Genomic DNA, 18,562 nt, shown 5'->3' with positions numbered 1-18,562 from the left:
TTCCACTAATAGAATCTGGCTGGTATACAAACAGTATATATCGGGCTGGTGGGATGGATTCCGTGTTGGCAGCTCTTGCTATGCAAGCTTGACAAACTGAGTTTGACAGGTGAAAGGAGAGATGCAATCCCACAAACAGTAGCTTAAAGAAAACAACAAAGCAGAGCTGACAAGACAGCTTATGTTACTAGGGTAGCCAAGAGTGAGCCAAGACAGCTCAGGTTATGGAGGTGGCTAGGAACGGTGGCTAGACATGTCAGAAAGACAAACCATGTGACCAGAGGGCTGAGCTTTGAGCCGGAAGGAACAGAGCTCTGGGAAGGAGAAAGGGGATGGAGACAGAGTTCAATCATGGTACATGATCTAATCTATGTAATTAAACCACCAATAAGAACCCTCAGCAGGGTAGGTGAGCTTCCCTGGTTAAGCACACATACAGCACGCCGCTCCACAGCAGTGCACTGGACGTGACAGTGTCTACCTCTCTGCAGGAAGCACGTGGACGTCTCAGGGTTGTTCTCACGCCTTGCTCTTTGTAGCTCTTCTTCTGCTGTTCTGCTGGGCGTCCTTTCTGCTATAAACTGTAGTGCTAAGAAGAACGCTTCCCTGAGTCAGTAATCGTGGGCTGCCCTAGAGGGCATCCTGACTGGCAAGAGCAATGTGAGTAGTCTGGAACTCCCAGTCCTGTAGAACCTGCTGTCCTAGATCAAGGGGGTCTTTTTGAGAAGTTTTGACTTCTCTGGGCAGTTGGTGTCAGAAATCACTAAATAGAGAAAAAAACCAAAACACTAAAGTCCTAAACCACTGAAATAAAATTTATTTAAAAAAAAATCACATGCTTAGAGAGATAATTATACAACTGAATGCACATTTTAGAAAAATAAGAAAGATTTAAAATTAATGCTATGAGGCTCAGTGGATAAAGGCACTTGCAGCCTAATGACCCTGGCTCATTCTAGGATACACATAGTAGGAAACAACTGGCCCTCCCCCCCAAATCTGGCCTCTGACCTCCGCATTATGTGCACACTCACACACAGAGTGAACGTGTAGGAACGCGTGTCTGTATCAGTTCTGGGGCTACAGGTACAGCTCAATGGTAACGCACCTGCTAGTATGTGTGAAGGCTATGGGCAGATCTGCAGCATCTCAAGAAAGCCCAATCCCAAGCCAAAACCAAATGCATACCCTAAAGAGCAACAAATTAGGCCAGGTGATGGTGGGGCACACCTCTAATCCCAGCACTTCGGAGGCACAGCCAGGCAGATCTCTGAGTTCAAGGACAGTCAAGGCTACACAGAAAAACCCTGTCTTGAAAAAACCAAAACCAGCAAAACAAAACAAAACAAACAACAACAACAAAACCAAATTAAACTCAGTAAGTAAAATTGAAAACAGGAATATAGGAGAGAAAAATTCACCACACCGAAAGCTACTCTCTAGAAAGAGCACGAAACTGAAAAAGCATCAGCCAGGCTAACCAAGGAAAGAGCGAGGACACAATGACTAATAATAGCAAGGAAGGAAGGGACACCACTAATGTCTCATGTAAGTAATAAAGTAACAAAGGAAGAGGATAAAGAACCCTGTGTTTTGGAGTTGTATTTATATAAAATGAGCCAAATGCCTTAGAATACAAACATCTAAGAGCATTCACAGAGAGATTTAACAGATGGTAATAATGATATTTGGAGATAGAGAGCTGCAGGCCCAGATGGATTCACTAGCTACATCTATCAAACAACTAACGGAGACTATAATAGGAGAAAAAATGCTGCGGGCCAGTGTCTCTTGTGAACACAGACATAATTTAGCAAATTGATTCCAATAATGTATAAAAACAATGTATACCACAACCAAGTGGGATTTAATCCAGATATGCAAGGCTGGTTCGACATTTGAAAATCAATTCAAGTGGCTGAGTGTGGTGTGTGCACCTGAGGCAAAAGAATCCAAAGTTTGAGGTTAGTCAGAACTGCACAGTAAGTTTTGAATCCAGTCTGTTACAAAATAAAAAAATAAAAAATAAAAACAAAAACAAATGTGAGCCAGGTGTGGTGGCACATGCCTTTAATCCCAGCACTCGGGAGGCAGAGGCAGGCAGATCACGGTGAGTTCAAGGCCAGCCTGGTCTACAAAGTGAACCCAGAACAGCTGAGGCTACACAGAGAAAATCTGTTTCGAAAAACCAAAAAACCAAATGTACAAAATTAATTAAGGTAATCCATCAACCTTATTATCAGGCTAAAAAGGAAACCCATGTGATCATATACTACATTTATAAATAATAAAGTTGAATGTTTCTAAATAGTGCATCTCATTGATCCATAATTCTAAAAACCAGTGACTGGCATTATCAGAGCTTTAGAACTGGCTAAGTTAAATGGTGGGCCTGATGGGTGGCTGAGAAGCAGGCTGAAGCAGGCTGGCATCAAACACTCCTGTGCTTCAGCCCTCCTGCACAGTGACTGCTTAGAGCCAGCATCTGCATCCTAAAGACAGAAGCCTCAAAGTCAAACAAGCCAGGATATGCAAAGTCTTACCTAGGAAAAGGAAGCATTTAAAAAATAGTGTCACTTTTTTATTTCATGAAGACAACCTAACCTACTGTTTTACAGGTAAACACACATAAACCTGTTTCTCGGTGGACTAGGCTTATTATCATGACAATTCACACTGCAGTGTAAGCTCTAGGAAACTCTAGTCCATGGAAGAGTGGCTATCTCCAAACAGGCAGATTTACAGGCATAAAGCAGATCAGTGGCTGCCTTCCCGTTGGGACTAACGGGGGAATGAAGCTGGAGGGTGAGTTTCTTCTTGGGGTCGTGAAAACATCGTAGACTTGGCTGCTGTGAATGCAACTCTGCAACTGTATTAAAAGCCACAGAATTGAACTGCTTATTTGAAATTATAGCTTAAGAAAGTTGATTTAAAAAGGACTTGCTATTTCCCACTCTACTTTTTCAAAAGAAGTTTAATTGTAATATACATTAAAAGCTAAGAGTCAGCAGTAAAAAACCAAGGTGACAGGGCAGGGATATAGCTTCAGATGGCAGAGTGGCTCCCAGTGTGCATGAGGCTCTGAGTCTGAGCCCCACCCGGCATTCACCAGGAGTAGCGGCTCCTGCCTGTCATCCCAGCACTCAGGAGGAGGAGGCGGCAGAAGGACCAGGGTTCGAGGTAATGCTTGGCTACATATGGAGGTAAAGCTAGGCTCAGACCACATGACATATTGTTAGGAAGGAAGAAAGAAAAGCTACCCAGTATAGAATAGGCATGTGTGCCAGCCATTTAATTACACTGTAGGAAAAATACTTTATAAGAAGCCATTCACTACTGAAGCTCACAAGTTTTGGAGGTAATTTTGAAGTGTCTGGAGTGGATGGAAACTTACAAACTTAAGATGGTCTTATCAGCAGAAAAGATATTCTAAACCAGCTTAGCCCAAAGAAGCATTTTGATTGCCTAATTTAACTCTGTAAAGGAGAAGTAAGTCTTATAGCTGGTCTCCGTAAACCTCACAGCTGGAATATTCTAACAGCACCTTGCAGTTTCCAGTGATCAAAGTAAGTTACTTTATATACTATACCAAGAATTTCATAATAGAAATAATGTAGCACCAGGGGGTGTGGTTATCATGAAATAATTACACTCCTGGGAGATTACAGACACAAGGCTGTACCCCAGGGGTGTGATTATCCCATGATAACCACATCCACTGAAATTGCCTTATTGCAAAAATAATCTCTATTCACTGGCAGGACATTATTCAATAGGTGATTTTTTTTTTAAATGAAAAGACATTTTTAGCTTGAATCAGCAAGTGGATTAGGAAATTGGTCAGTTTATGTTTTACTGCATTCAGATTCAGAACACATTGCCATTGTCTGCCTTCCTCTTTGATACAGCAGTGTTGTGGTTTTGTTTTGGAGGAGCTCTTAAGAGCTCCTGTTAGCTTTCATTAAGTGCTAGTGCTAAGTTCAGGTCGGACTTTGAAGGCACTGTTAATGGAGCAACATGCTTTAAAATACCCAGTCCCCTAGGTATAATTTTTAATTCTTCCAAAACAATGTTCATTAAAAAAAAAAAAAAAAGAAATGTGATTTACTTTCACTGTTGGAGATATAGATAAGAAAAAATATAAGGCAAAGTATCTAAAGCAATCCTAACAGTCAAATACAAACACTGTTAACATTTTGGTCCTTTTCTTCCAACACTTTTTCCAAATTATGTATTTCACTCTAAGCCTACCCAAAGATAAGAGAAACATAAGTCTAACCACTTCTAAATTAATTAATTAATTAAAAGTGCCATGGTGCTGGGGCTCAAATCCGGGGTATTTGTACTGTAGGCAAGGCCTTTACCACTGAACTCTGGTCTTTTTATTCTTTTTATTAATTTTTTTTTTTTGAGACAGGGTTTCTTTGTGTAGCCTTGGCTATTCTGGACTCAATTTGTACACCAGGATGGCCTCAAACTCACAGAGCTCCACCTGTCTCTGCCTCCCTGAGTGCTGGGATTAAAGGTGTGCACCACCACGCCTATGCCTAGCTCTAAGCTCTAGTCTTTGTGTTATAACCTGTCTTTTTATCTGACCAAATGTTGTAAACAGTATCTGTAAAGAAATCTTCATATTATCTTATTCATCTGTTGAGACAGGGTCTCACTGTGCATCCCTAATTAGCCTTGAAGCCAGAGCTCTGATCACCTCTCCCACCTGTGTTGAGATCAAAAGCGTGCACCACCAAGCCAGATATTTTCCCTCTCGCTCTAATTGCTGCACAGTACGGCAACAACGTTTATACTTACTCACTTAATAGCTTTTTATTAGGTACTCAGGCAATTTTTTTGCTCTGAATTATATAAAATCTTCAATGACATATCCATGATTATTTCCTTAGGGTAAAAATTTATGACTTTTGTAAGTTCCACAATTTAAGTCAACAGAAATAAGTAGTATCAAGTTGAATCTCAATTGTTCGTACTGTGGTTTAAGCAGATGGTTCTCAGCCTTGATGATGCATCAGGTACAGATTAGGACTTTCTTTCAGAGTCTCAGTACGCAGCTCAATCTTTCTGCCTCGGCCTCTCAAGGACTGGCATTAGCCTAGTCATGCCTGACTACACGGGAACTTGCATTAGTTCATAGAAGAGTAGCATAGATGGTGAACATACTGGTCTGTTTTTATCTTCATTTAGTCACAGAGTTCAGTGCCTTCAGACATTCTTAAGTGTACAGGATATAAAGAATCAAAATCTCTATGTATTTATGGTTCTTGTACTTATATCTTGCCAATTGGGAAGAAAAAATTGCAAATGGAAATTTCCTTAATATCACGTTTTTATAAAGACTGAGACAGGGATTAATTCAGTCTGCTAACTAGTTCTCATCATGAACACAGCCTTTACAACCCACTAGTAACTGTGTTCTCTTTAGCTATTCCAATTATTTTGAAAATGAGTTTAATATGGGAATATAAAGGAAAATATTAGTGTCCCGAAGATCATATGACATGCAATACCAAAAGGCAAATATTTTAAGCTTCTTTTCCAACTTTAATTAATCACACATTTAATATAAAATAAAAATTGCCTGTAATCTTACCAAATATTGACTATTTTCCTCTGTATTCTTCCAGTCCTAATTGACATGTGTGCAGGTCTATATTAGAATCATCGCACAGATTCAATCAGTGCACCTTAGCTCATCAACATACTAACAGTTTTTCTTGCCTAGTTCCCTAGTATTAGATTAAGTTGCAAGTGAAAATGAGAAATGCTGAAAATACACCCCCTTTTTAAAAGCTCTTTCAGTATAGCTTTCATTTTCCTCCAAACTATTCCCTTCCCAAACAAGCAACACGCAGAGACACACTATGCCGAGACATCATTCTGCTTCTAACAGCCTTTCCACATCCAGATCACAAGCATCACTGGGCACGTATGGAGGACTTCCCTCTGCACACTCTCATTTAGGAGAATTCTATGATGGGGTTGGAAGCTAAGATTAAAATATTTACTTATTCATCTGTGTGTGCGTGCACATGTGCCTGAGTGCAGGTTATTTGTGGGCACTGTGTTATATATGCGGTGATTGGGGAGGTCAAAGGACAGCACTGGATTCCCATGGACATGAGCAAAAGGCAGTTGTGAGCCACCGTGTGGGTGCTGGGAACCCACGTCTTTTGCAAGAGTGCTCTGAACTGCTGAGCCACTTCTACAGCTCCAGGAAGCTAGTATTTAGACAAAATATTTAAGTGATCCCATAGACCAGTGGTTCTCAACCTTCCTAATATTTTGACCTTTTTAAAATATAGTTCCTCATGTTGTGGTGACTCCCAACAATAAATTTTTTTATTTTTTCCCTTTTTTTGGTTTTTTGAGACAAGTAGACCAGGTTAGCCTCGAACTCACAATGATCTGCCTGCCTCATCCTCCTGAGTGCTGGGATTAAAGGCATGCACCAACACATCTGGCAATAAATTATTTTTGCTGCTACTGCATAACTATAATTTTGCTGTTATGAATAATAATGTAAAGATCTTGTTTTCCAGTGGTCTTAGGTGACCCCCCCCCCCTTCCTGTTGAAAACCACTGCCTTTGACTATTGAGTTAGGAAACACAGGCTGCAGCATGAACGGCCTGTCCACTCTCGTGAGAGCCATTTCCATCTGGTTCTGGTCTTTTGTGCTTTTGGCCAAGCTTTCCCCCTACACGAGGTCTACCTTGGCTAATAGATTTTCTCTTGTAGGAAAATCCATAGATAATCAGGTCTGTGTTCTTGGCTAGACTGAAAACTTGGGAGCTATTGTCTGCGTTCTTGTATGGCATGTTAAAGTTTTAACCAAACGGTATGAGTAGAATATGTATCCTTTGTAAGTTAAAACACAAAATTTACTAGCTTATGTGTACAATGCTAAATACATAGTTCAAAAAATTATTTGAGAAAGTCTTAAAAGAATTAAGGGTCAAAGGCAAGCATGGTAGCTTAGCCTGTAATTCTAGCACTGAGGCAGGAAGACTGCTACAATTTGAGGCCAGCCTGGGCTACACTTACATGGCAAAAGTACCTCCACACCACCCACCTCCTCAGTAATTAATTTTCAAATAGGTATTCTACCGGGAGCTACATGGTCATGCCTGCATATATGCTAGATCAATGTTTATTTTACTAACTCCATACTGATAACATTTGGGTTGCTTCTAATCTTTAATTACAAAACTTGTGTTTTTGCCCATTGAGACATCACCCTGCCCATTTTTAATGTTCTTTTTAATACATGCTTTCAAATGGCACTCTAGAAAGAAAGACTGTTTATCAAAGTGTTTATTTCACCATTACTCCAAAACTGGATATATAGTGCCTTTAAAATACAGAAAGAAGAGAACAAAGAAGAGGAAAAGTAGTTTTACAGATGCTTTAAAAATGATGGAAATTGGAATTATACTACTATTCTTCAGACAAGGTCTCTCTGTGTAGCCTTGCTTATTCTGGAACTCTCTATGTAAACCAGGTTGACCTCAAACACACAGCGATTCACCTGCCTCTGCCTCCTGAGTTCTGGGATTAAAGCTGTGTGCTACCATACCTTGGTTATCCTTATTTTTTAAAATCAGGAACAGAAAGTCATGTAAGTACTGTGACTTGCTTACTATTATAGAGTTAAGTAGGTTATTTCCACGATGATCTATTATAAGTTGGGTTTTGATGAAATACTAAGAAGGTACTGATGAATTTAAGTGAAAACTTCTCAGTTTTTTAATAAAAAGAACCAAGATGATTGATATAATCCACATACCAAATTTTCTTAGGTAGAAAGCAGTATGCACAAGATAAATAACTTTCAAGAGAAAGCCAATTTACCATGTTTCATATTTTTATTAAAAAACTCAGTTTTAAGCTTCATCTCTCAACTAAACAGAAATGCGAGTTTTCAGTCAAACCTAGTTTTATAATCAGGAGAATCTAAATTTAAGAACAATTTTTGGACAGGGGAGATGGTTCAGCGAAGCCATGCAAAGCCAGCAGCATGTACCTGTGACCTTAGCTGTGGTGAGAATGGCCCCCAGAGGCTCATGCATTTAAAGACTAGGTGCCCAGTTGTGAGAACTGTTTGGGAAGGATTAGGAGGTGTGTGTGCTGCCATGCTTCTCGTCATGGACTCCGGGTCTCTGAAATGGTAAGCCCCAAATAAACTCTTTGGTCTGTAAGTTCTATTGGTAATGGGAATTACCCATTTACAGTAACAGAAAAGTAACTGACACACTAGTGCTCCTACCACAACACTGAAGTAGAGACAGGAAACTGCCTGGAAGCTCATGAACTAGCAAGCCTGGAGTATGCAGCATCCAACAACAAAGATAACTGGTTTCAAACAAGGTGGAGGGCAAGGACTGGATGACACCAAAGGTTGTCTTTTGATTTCCACATGTGCACCCTGACATGCATTCCTCCTGGCATTCACACATTTGCATTCATGTATTCAAATGTGAACATACACATGCACACATGTGCACACACATAAACAAGCATTATACACACACAGAGATGAACCATTTCTTCTAATTTCAGGCTACTAACATTAATAAACATGTTTAATGCCTCTTACTTTAAAATCAAACTTAGTGGGGCTGGAGAGATGAATGACTCAGTTGTTAAATCACTGCCCTTCTAGAGGACCCATTTGGTTCCTAGCATCCATGTCAAACCACCTGTGACTCCAGCTCCAGGTGGCCTCCTGGGCCAGCTGCACAGGTGTGTGTATATGTATATGCACACACACCCACATAATGCAAATATTAAAAACAAAACAAACAAACAAACAAACAAAAAACCCCAGAGCAAAGCACGGTGGTTCATGCCTTTAATCCAAACACTCTGGAGGTAAAGACAGGGGGATGCCTGTGAGTTCAAAAGCAGCGTGGTCTAAACAGTGTGTTCCAGGTCGGCCAGGGCTACATAGTAAGAGCCTGTCTCCACAAAGCTATAATCTCAGCACTCAAGAGGTGGAGGCCTAATCAGTAGCTCAAGGCCATCTTTGGCTACATAGTAAATTTGGGGCCAGCCTGGCTTTTATTGAGAACTTGCTTAAAAATCACCACCACCACCACAACAAAAAACCCCAATAAATGAATAAATAAAGAAACTTGGATAGAAAAATTAAACTCTATTATAGAGCACTTCAAATTTAACACAGAGAATAGAGTTCCCACTCATCGTCTCTTTGCAGGTTAGCAGGGAGGGGCGGCATATGAGGAGCTGACCCTGAGCCCCTGCACACTCCACAACACAGCACTCTACCACTTAGTTACTCCACTCGCTCTGATCATCCTATTGTGGGGGTGTAAATTAAACTTATGTACAACAAAAGAACTTACTTTAAATAAAAATGTTATTTTATTTTTCCTTGTTTGACAAAATTCTAAAACAAACAAATGTTGTCTAATGCCTACCTGAGCCATCAGTAGGAACTGAACTTGCATTGATTCCAGAAAGACCAAACAAGGGGCATTCTCGATCTGTGTTCACATGACCCCACTTGTGACATTTAATACACCTTACATTTCGAACCTGAGAAATAATAAACATTATTTTGATCCTCAAATACTAAGAGCCTAACGTCTGTCTAACTTAGGTTCCCCCCATGCTACTTTTTTCCTTTTTTGCCTTGGAGACAGGGCCTCACCATGTAGCCCTGGCTGGCATGGAACTTGCTTTGCAGACAGGTTGGCCTGAATTCACAGATATCAACCTGCTTCTGCTTCCAGAGTGCTAGGACTAAAACATGCACCAGCCCACTTTTGGCGAAATTACTTTTTAAAAAGATCTCCAGGGAAAGAGACTCTGTAACTATGGTGAGGAATTCAATGTAAATACTAAAATCTTCTACTATAAATTTTGTCTTTAATCTAAGATGAATCCTATCTATGCCTCCTACAATAAAACAATGTTGTCCAAAAGGAAATGGTAAAATATCACAAAGAATTACACCATGGTTTAATTTGAGGTTTCCTAATTTTAATACATCCATCTAAATATCCTACCCCCACCCTCCCTTTTCTACACAGGATCTCCCTATGTGGCTCAGGCTGAACTTTCAATCTTCTTACCTCACCTCCACTGTTCACGCATTGGAAAAAACAGGCCTGCGCCACCATACCCAGCTACATTTCTTTTTTAATTTTTTTATCTAGGCCCTCATAGCACACTGTGAAAGTACTTTTTCACTGAGCTATTGCCTCCAGTCCTGAGGTTTCACATTTCTAAGATAGGGGTTAGCAAACTATTCTGTAAAATAAAAATGGTATTTTAAGCTGCTTATATTTGTGTGCAACTAAACTCTGCTGTTGTGACAGAAGATGTGACAGGAGAGTTGCCACAGACAATGCACAGATGACTAGGGCAATGTTTCCCACGGGGATCAGCCCTGGAGTGACAGTGGACTCTGTCTCTAAGTCAGTAACTCTGCGTTATTAGTGATCACATTATTATCCCTTCACTAGAGGACTTATTCTCATCCAGTTCCATGTGCCTATGGCATTGCATGTTTTCACTGCTCTCCTAGCATTTGACTAAGTGTAAACCAAGTTCTTTTTTAGCTTAAATGCTGTGATGCTAATCTTGGCTGCCACCCTGACCACATCTGGAATCACCTGAACCGCTGGGCACTGCTGTGAGGGGTTTCCTGATCAGATTATTAAACCTGGGCCACACCTCCTGGTGACAGCCTACATAAAAAGAATTCAAAGAAGGAAGCTTTGCTTTTTGCCTGTTTGCTCTCTCTCTCTCTCTCTCACTGACAAGTTCAAGTTCCTCTATCCTGTTGCTGTTAAATTCAACTTCCTCAAGATTCCAACATAGATTAAAGAAAGACTAGCAGCTCTGCAGAGACACTCAGCCTCACAGAGCAGACAACAACAGCTTCTTACCCTTCCCATCATGACCCTCTAAGCTAGCATAATAAACTCCCAACACAGACACACACACACACACACACACACACACACACACACACACACACAGCCTATCATGACCCTCTAAGCTAGCATAACAAACCCCCAACACACACACACCCACCTTATCATGACCCTCTAAGCTAGCATAATAAATCCCCAAAACACACACACACACACACACACACACACACACACACACACACACACACACACACAGCCTATCATGACCCTCTAAGCTAGCATAACAAACCCCCAACACACACCCACATCCACCTTATCATGACCCTCTAAGCTAGCACAATAAACCCCCAACACACACACACATACAGCCCATCATGACCCTCTAAGCTAGCATAACAAACCCCCAACACACACACACCCACCTTATCATGACCCTCTAAGCTAGCATAACAAACCCCCAACACACACACACACACACACACACACACACACACACCTTATCATGACCCTCTAAGCTACCACAATAAACCCCCAACACACACACACAGCCCATCATGACCCTCTAAGCTAGCATAACAAACCCCCAACCCAAACACACACATACACACACACACACACACACTCTATCATGACCTTCTAAGCTAGCATAATAAACTCCCGACACACACACACACACACACACACACACACACACACACACACACACACACACAGAGTCCATCATGACCCTCTAAGCTAGCATAATAAACCCCCAACACACACACACACACACACACACACACACACACACTGCCTATCATGCCCTCTAAGCTAGCATAATAAACCCCCAACACACACACACAGCCCATCATGACCCTCTAAGCTAGCATAACAAACCCCCAACACACACACACACACACACACACACACACACACACACACACACACACTCTATCATGACCTTCTAAGCTAGCATAATAAACTCCCGACACACACACACACACACACACACACACACACACACACACACAGAGTCCATCATGACCCTCTAAGCTAGCATAATAAACTCCCAACACACACACACACACACACACACACACACACACACACACACTGCCTATCATGACCCTCTAAGCTAGCATAATAAACCCCCAACACACACACACAGCCTATTAGTTCTGTTCTTTTGGAGAAATCTAGTACAAACATTTTTTGGAAAATAATGTAAAGATATATGTACTAAGTAAAAATTATCCTTAAAGAATAAATATGTCACTTACCTGGATACCAAAGGGCTGATCTCTGATGTTCATGTCATCTTTGGCGTATCTGTTAAGTACAAAAATGTATGACTTTAGTGTTAAGAATAACTTACAAATTCAATGACAGTTAACCTGAAAAAAGCTAATAGTTCTTAAAACATTATAAAATGCATTATTACTATAAGATATAAATCCAGCATCAATTTTCAGTGTCTTTACTGCCTGATAATGTACAGCTTTAAAAAGCAAGCAAGTACATAAGCCAACGCTAGACTGAAGCACACGGCTGTAAGAGGTAGCTCACTAAACGTCCTCTCACTGGAGTTACCTGCCCTGGCGAGTGACCCTAACAAGTAAGAGGGAAGGACGGTGGACAGCGACACGTTCCCATAACACAAAGCGGCCTTACTTTTCTCTTGGAGCACCTTTCTGCCATTCGAACTTGTACTCTGTCTCTCCTTCCGTGTCTTCTTTCTACAACAGCCAGTAAAAATTCAGTTTCCCATAAAATCAAAATCAACTGTAAATCAATTAAAACAGAGAAAAGTACTCTACCTCTTTGTTTTCTTGATTGCATATTCAAAGCATGGGGCGGGCAGGAAGCAGGACACGTTAGAATTTCAGTACAACAGTCTACTACTTACTATGCTGCGCTATTTAAGTGTAACTTGTAAGAATTTACAGGCTTTTCTTTTTGTATAAGATAAAACTCCAGATCCCTGAGGTACAACATGAACCAGAGGTCAGAATGGGCATGTTAATTCTTTTTTTTTTTTTTTTTTAATTTATTTATTTATTTATTATGTATACAGTGCTCTGCCTGCATGTACATCTGCTGGCCAGAGGAGGACATCAGATCTCATTATAGATGGTTGTGAGCCACCATGTGGTTGCTGGGAATTGAACTCATGACCTCTGGAAGAGCAGCCAGTGCTCTTAACTGCTGAGCCATCTCTCCAGTCCTAGGGCATGTTAATTCTTAATATCTGAGCTGTGCTAATGACAGTGTTTGTGTTGCTATCATCACAGAGCAACAGCAATGGTAATCACATAAAAGCTTAAAGGAAGTGAGGCAAGTACCTTTTTTAGCTCCAGGCGGGGCCTCATACATGAAGTTCAGGCCATTCTTAACACGCTCATCTCCCATAAGCAATCTAGATGAAATGATGACAAACGGTTAAGCAGAGGAAGAACACGGAGCATTCCATTTCCCAGAGAGAACCCTAAAGGAATTAAGATGTTTTTGTTAGAGATAAAGGCTGAAAGGTGCTACCTTATTAGAAACTTGCTCTAAAATTGAGGCTTCTTTTTCCCTCCAGTTCTCCCAAAAGAGGAAAAAGATGACATGATTATTCTTATAGGATTTCCTTAAAAGCTGTGAAATGCTGCTGAAATAGTTTTGAAATCCTATATGCCATCATATATTTTGGTGCCACAACTTTTTCTTTAAAAAAAAAAAATTAGCCTTTTTTCTTTCTGGCTTTTTGAGATAGGGTTTTGCTGTGTAGCCTAGCTGTCCTGGATCTCACTTTGTAGGCCAGCCTAGCCTAATACAGTGATCCACCTGCCTCCTCTGCTGGGATTAAAGATGTGCTCTACCATAGCCAGTGAGTGAGTGAGTGTGTGTGTGTGTGTGTGTGTGTGTGTGTGTGTGTGTGTGTGTGTGTGTGTGTGTGTGTGTGTACACAAGCAGGCACACATGAATACATATGCATGTGGAGGCCAGAGGTTAAAGTAGGGTTTTTTTGTTAATCACTCACCTGGTTTTAAATTAATTATTATGTGTGGGGTTGTGAAGCATATCTGCATGCTTATGAAGGTCCAAGGGCAACTATGTGCAGGCAGTTCTCGGCTTCTGCCTCCACGGGGGCTTCGAGATTGCATTCACCTTTACCAGCTGGCCAGTGTTCCACCTTAGACGAGGTCTCTCACTAAACCTGGGCTTCGCCGATTGGACTGCAACAGCTAAGCAGCAAGCCCCACTGATCTTCCTGTCACTCCCTCTGGAGCTCCAGGATCACAGCACCGGCCACACATCTGGCTTTTATGTGGCGGCTGAGAATGCAAACTCAGGCCCTTCTGCCTGCGTGACAAGCACTTCACACACTGAGCCAGCTCCCCAGCCCAGAACCAAATTCTTTAATGAGAACAAAGACAAAAACAAACTTCAAACTTAACAAAATTCTATAATAGGCTAACACAATGAAGACAGAAATGACTACACCTCAAAAAAGCTTAGATTTTATATAGCGACTGAAAAATTTTTCCAAAGGTTCTGTGCATAGCACACTGTTGGGCTTGTAAGAAAAAGGCCTGCAGAAAACAGGATGACTGTGTTGAGTTAAAGTCAAATCTCTAAAACCCAAGTTAAGTATTAGAAAAAGATAAAGTGTAAGCATGTAACATCCTTGTATTTGGAAAAGGCAATCATAAAGGATATACATTATTGTATGTAATTCTCTTTTCTCCATTCGATTCTTTACCCAAAAATCTGTAAAACAATTCCAAAACAACAACAGCCAAACAAACAAAAAATCAGATGGACATAAAAAAATGCTCTTTATTGTGGAATGTTATTTTTTAATTAAAAGAAGTGTGTACTAATTATGTGGTAAATGACCTTCAAAAACACACTAAGTAAAAGAAATCTAGAGCCAGTAACGTGGCTCAGTGGGCAAAGTTGCCACCACCCAAGCTTGCTGACCTGAGTTCAATCCTTGGGACCCATAGAGTGAAGAGAGAATTACCTCCCACTACGTTGCCCTCTGATGTCCACATGTGCAAAAAGGTCCTCATATGCCCCTACACATACACACACACACACACACACATAAATAAATGCATTAAAAAATAAAACAGTCAGAAAAGACCCTTTAATCAATTCTCTTATGTGTTTATAAGTTTTTTTTTTTAAATATACATTTATAGGGAGGAAATAAAATGGTGATTACTTGTGAGACAGAAATGGGATACATGAGGAAATGAGGGATAAGTACTGTGGCAGTTTGAACAGGTATGGCCTATAGATTCATGTGTTTGAATGGTTAGCCATGGGAGAGCCACTATGAGGAAGTGTGGCCTTGTTGGAGGAAGTTATGTCACTGAGGAGGCAGGCATTGAGTTCTTACTCAAGCTATGCCCAGTGGCACACAGTCTCCTTCTGAGGTCTTTGGATCAAGATGTAGAGCTCTCAGCTCCTTCTCCAGCACCATGTCTGCCTTCATGCTGCCATGTTTCCTGCCACAATGATAATGGACTAAACTTCTGCAGTGTGAGCAAGCCTCACTCAGTTAAATGTTTGCCTCTCTGTAAGAGTTGCCGTGGTCATGGTGTCTCCTCACAGCAATGAAACCCAAACTAAGAGAACTACTAATGAGCACAAAATTTCTTTTTCAGGTGATAAAAAAATGTTCCAAACAAAAGCCACTGTGATGGCTTACAAACATTAAACAAACTTAAATACCTTGGTGTAGCTGGACATGGTGGCGCACGCCTTTAATCCCAGCACTTGGGATGCAGAGGCAGGCCGATCTCTGTGAGTTCAAGGCCAGACTGGCCTGGTCTACAAAGAGAGTCCAGGACAGCCAGGGCTCTGTGTAACAGAGAAACCTTGTCTCAAAAAACCAAAATAAAAAATAAAAATAAAAACAACAACAACAAAACCCTAGGTGTACCTTTAAACATCTATAAATTTTGTCTTAACACCATTTAAAAATTTTAAATCAAGTACATGAAAAGCTTAGCCTCACTAGACATGGAAAAATACAAATCAAAACGATGAGCTACCACTTCATGCTTATCAGCATGGCTATTAATAAATAGAGTGAGCTGCAACTCAGTTGGTAGAGTGCTGGTCTGGCACACAGGAAGGCCTGCGTTTGCTTCCTAGCATCACTTACAGCAGGTCTAGCAACACATGCCAGCACTTGGGAGTTCAGGGCAGGAGAATCTAGAGTTTTAGCTCATCCTCAGCTACACAGGGAGTTCAAGACCAGCTTAGGCTATATGAGATCCTGTCTTAGGAAAATAGTGACAAGAACAATAAATAAACATAAAAGAAAATGGAAAAAGGCAAAATTACAAATACTGAACATGAAGGAAAACAAAGACTTTTGCATTAATAGTAGGCAATATAAAATAGTGCAGTAACTATGGAAGTTTGGTGGCTCTTTAAAAAGCTAAACAAAGAATTACCTTAAGGTGCAGAAATTCTGCTTCTAAGTACATAAGCAAAGCAACTGAAAACAGCGTTGAACAAATACCTCTGTATCAATGTTAACAGCATGAAAAAAAACAAAAAACAAAAACAGCATGACCCACTTATCCAGAAACTGATGAATGTCTCAAGTTTCAAATATAAATGTTTAAAAAATAAGTGTTGCTTCAGAGTACAGTCTATATAACCAAAACACTACCAGTGGACTCTTCTGAGTGTCCTGAGCATCCTTCCATAACAGTGTACAAAGAGAAACCTTTCTATCAGTCTCAGTAGCTAACACAGTGTTCACAATCCCTGCAAGCTCTGCCTCATTTAGGACTTGCTCATAGACTGATGAGTCGAACTGGATGAGTTAAGTGAAGAAAGGTAAAGCTAGAAAAGGCAGCCATGCGTAATTATGGGAGTGAGGCTGGCCCAGTGATTACTCCCACGGAACTGATTATTCTAAAAGCACCTGCAAGGTGGCACTCACCTGTTATCATAGGACTCTTGTTCTTTAAGGTACTGCTGCATTAATTCTTCTTGTTTCTTTTTATCATATGATATTTTCTGCTCTGCCATCCATACCTGTATTAGGGAAACAAAATATGATTTAACAACTGGATTTAAATTAGCCTGCTTTGTGTATACACCTGTTTGCATGTGTGTAGTGTGTGTATGTGAGAGCACGGAGTCCAGGGGTTAAAAAAAAAAAGCTATCTTCTTTAGTCACTCTCCTCCTTACTTACTGAGGCAGAGCCTCTCACTGAACCCAGAGTTTAACAATTCCACTAGTTTAGCTACCAGCTCACACAGACAATCTCCCACCGTCATCTCCTGAAGGCTAGGATTACATGTGGGCCACCAAGCCTACCTACCTGGCTTTTATCGGGTGCTGGAGTTCCAAACTCTAGCCCACACACTTGTGTATCAAGTGCTTTTTCCACTGAGCAGTCTTGAGAACCCTGGAAGCCTGCTCGGCTCCCATGACCAAACACACCTGTTTAGCCAGGTAACCCTGGCTCATTCCTACAATCCCAGGCCTCAGGAGGCTGAGGTAGAACTACCAGGAGTACCAGGCCAGCCTGAGCTACACAGTGAGACCCGGTCTGAAAACAACCCCAAAACAAAATGGAAAATTTACCATGTATTTCAAGCTCTGGGTTTTACAGTTATTTCCCTAGTCTCAACTGCTCAAGAACTCATGTTCTAGGAACTGAAATAAAAATCAAACACAGGCCTATTGTCAAGGTGCCTATAATGATTCTTCTGCATATTATAAACTATTTCTTGACTTAGGAAGGAGACATGACAGAAAGTCAGGTGCAGGGGCTTACCCCTATAACCTCAGCATGTGGGAGGCAGGGACAGGAGGATCAAGAGTTCAAAGCCATCCTCCTCCGATAGTACATTTGAAGTCAGTCTAGACTACAGAAGATTCTCCTCAAAAAAAAAGGCTATGGAATGTATAAAGAAATAGAACAGGATTTTTTTTGGCGGGCGGGGGGTGGAGGTGGGGGCAAGGAGTTAAGGCTGGGATAGAAAGATCTGGCAAGTTGTTGTTGTTGTTTTTGAATATGACTTAAAAACTAAGTATCTATACTCGCGGATAAGCACTGTTAGCGTTTCTTGTACACCCTTGCACAGATATTCTAATGCCCATGTATGCTAATATATACATAACATTGTTTACACGCATGGTACCATACAGAACCTACAACAGGCCTAGAAACAGGCAAAAGCTTAATCTATTATCACAAGCTTGTGTACTTTGGAGTCCTTTTTGTGACGCATAGTGCTAAGCTTTCATTTCTAGTCTTTTCCCATACGATTTCATTTCGTCTTCCAAACAATTTTACAAATTGGGCCAACTGACACTGATCATCCTTCATTGGTAGGGTAGGAGGCTAATGATGATGTCATTCAAATAGTTTGTGCGAGGCTTCAGGGCTAAAAGTGACTGTACTGAACTAACGAATTCTTGTCTGACTCCGTCGCCAGCCTTGCCCCCTCCCCGCCCTCCCCCGACAGGGTTTCTCTGTGTTCCGTCGCCATTCTTTCGCGCTTTAATTCTTGCCACGGGTCTTCTGTGTCCAGGGGTGCAGTTTACGGGCCTTGGTCTTTGGGCTCTAGGAGACAGTGTCACCGAGCTATGGCGTCGGTCCCCACACTGACTGGCAGGCCGGACTTTGGGAACCATTCGGTC

At 41.1% G+C, this 18,562-nt stretch overlaps 1 protein-coding gene across 1 annotated transcript in view; it reads right to left on the bottom strand.

The window, feature by feature from the left end:
* Positions 1 to 18,562, bottom strand: part of Cir1 (corepressor interacting with RBPJ, CIR1) — a 31,254-nt gene that overhangs the window by 12,439 nt on the left and 253 nt on the right. Inside the window, exons 2-7 of the mRNA XM_051166091.1 lie at positions 16,850 to 16,944; positions 13,239 to 13,312; positions 12,714 to 12,724; positions 12,568 to 12,632; positions 12,177 to 12,225; positions 9,454 to 9,571 (exon numbers count right to left, since the gene is read on the bottom strand). Of these exons, the coding sequence (XP_051022048.1) occupies positions 9,454 to 9,571; positions 12,177 to 12,225; positions 12,568 to 12,632; positions 12,714 to 12,724; positions 13,239 to 13,312; positions 16,850 to 16,944 (412 nt within the window). The remainder of the gene's footprint in view (positions 1 to 9,453; positions 9,572 to 12,176; positions 12,226 to 12,567; positions 12,633 to 12,713; positions 12,725 to 13,238; positions 13,313 to 16,849; positions 16,945 to 18,562) is intronic.

The sequence above is a fragment of the Acomys russatus genome, chromosome 24 (assembly GCF_903995435.1).
Source record: "Acomys russatus chromosome 24, mAcoRus1.1, whole genome shotgun sequence".
NCBI classification, from domain to species: Eukaryota; Metazoa; Chordata; class Mammalia; order Rodentia; family Muridae; genus Acomys; species Acomys russatus.
Note: the sequence above shows the minus strand (reverse complement) of the source record. Positions and strands in the feature narration are given on the sequence as shown.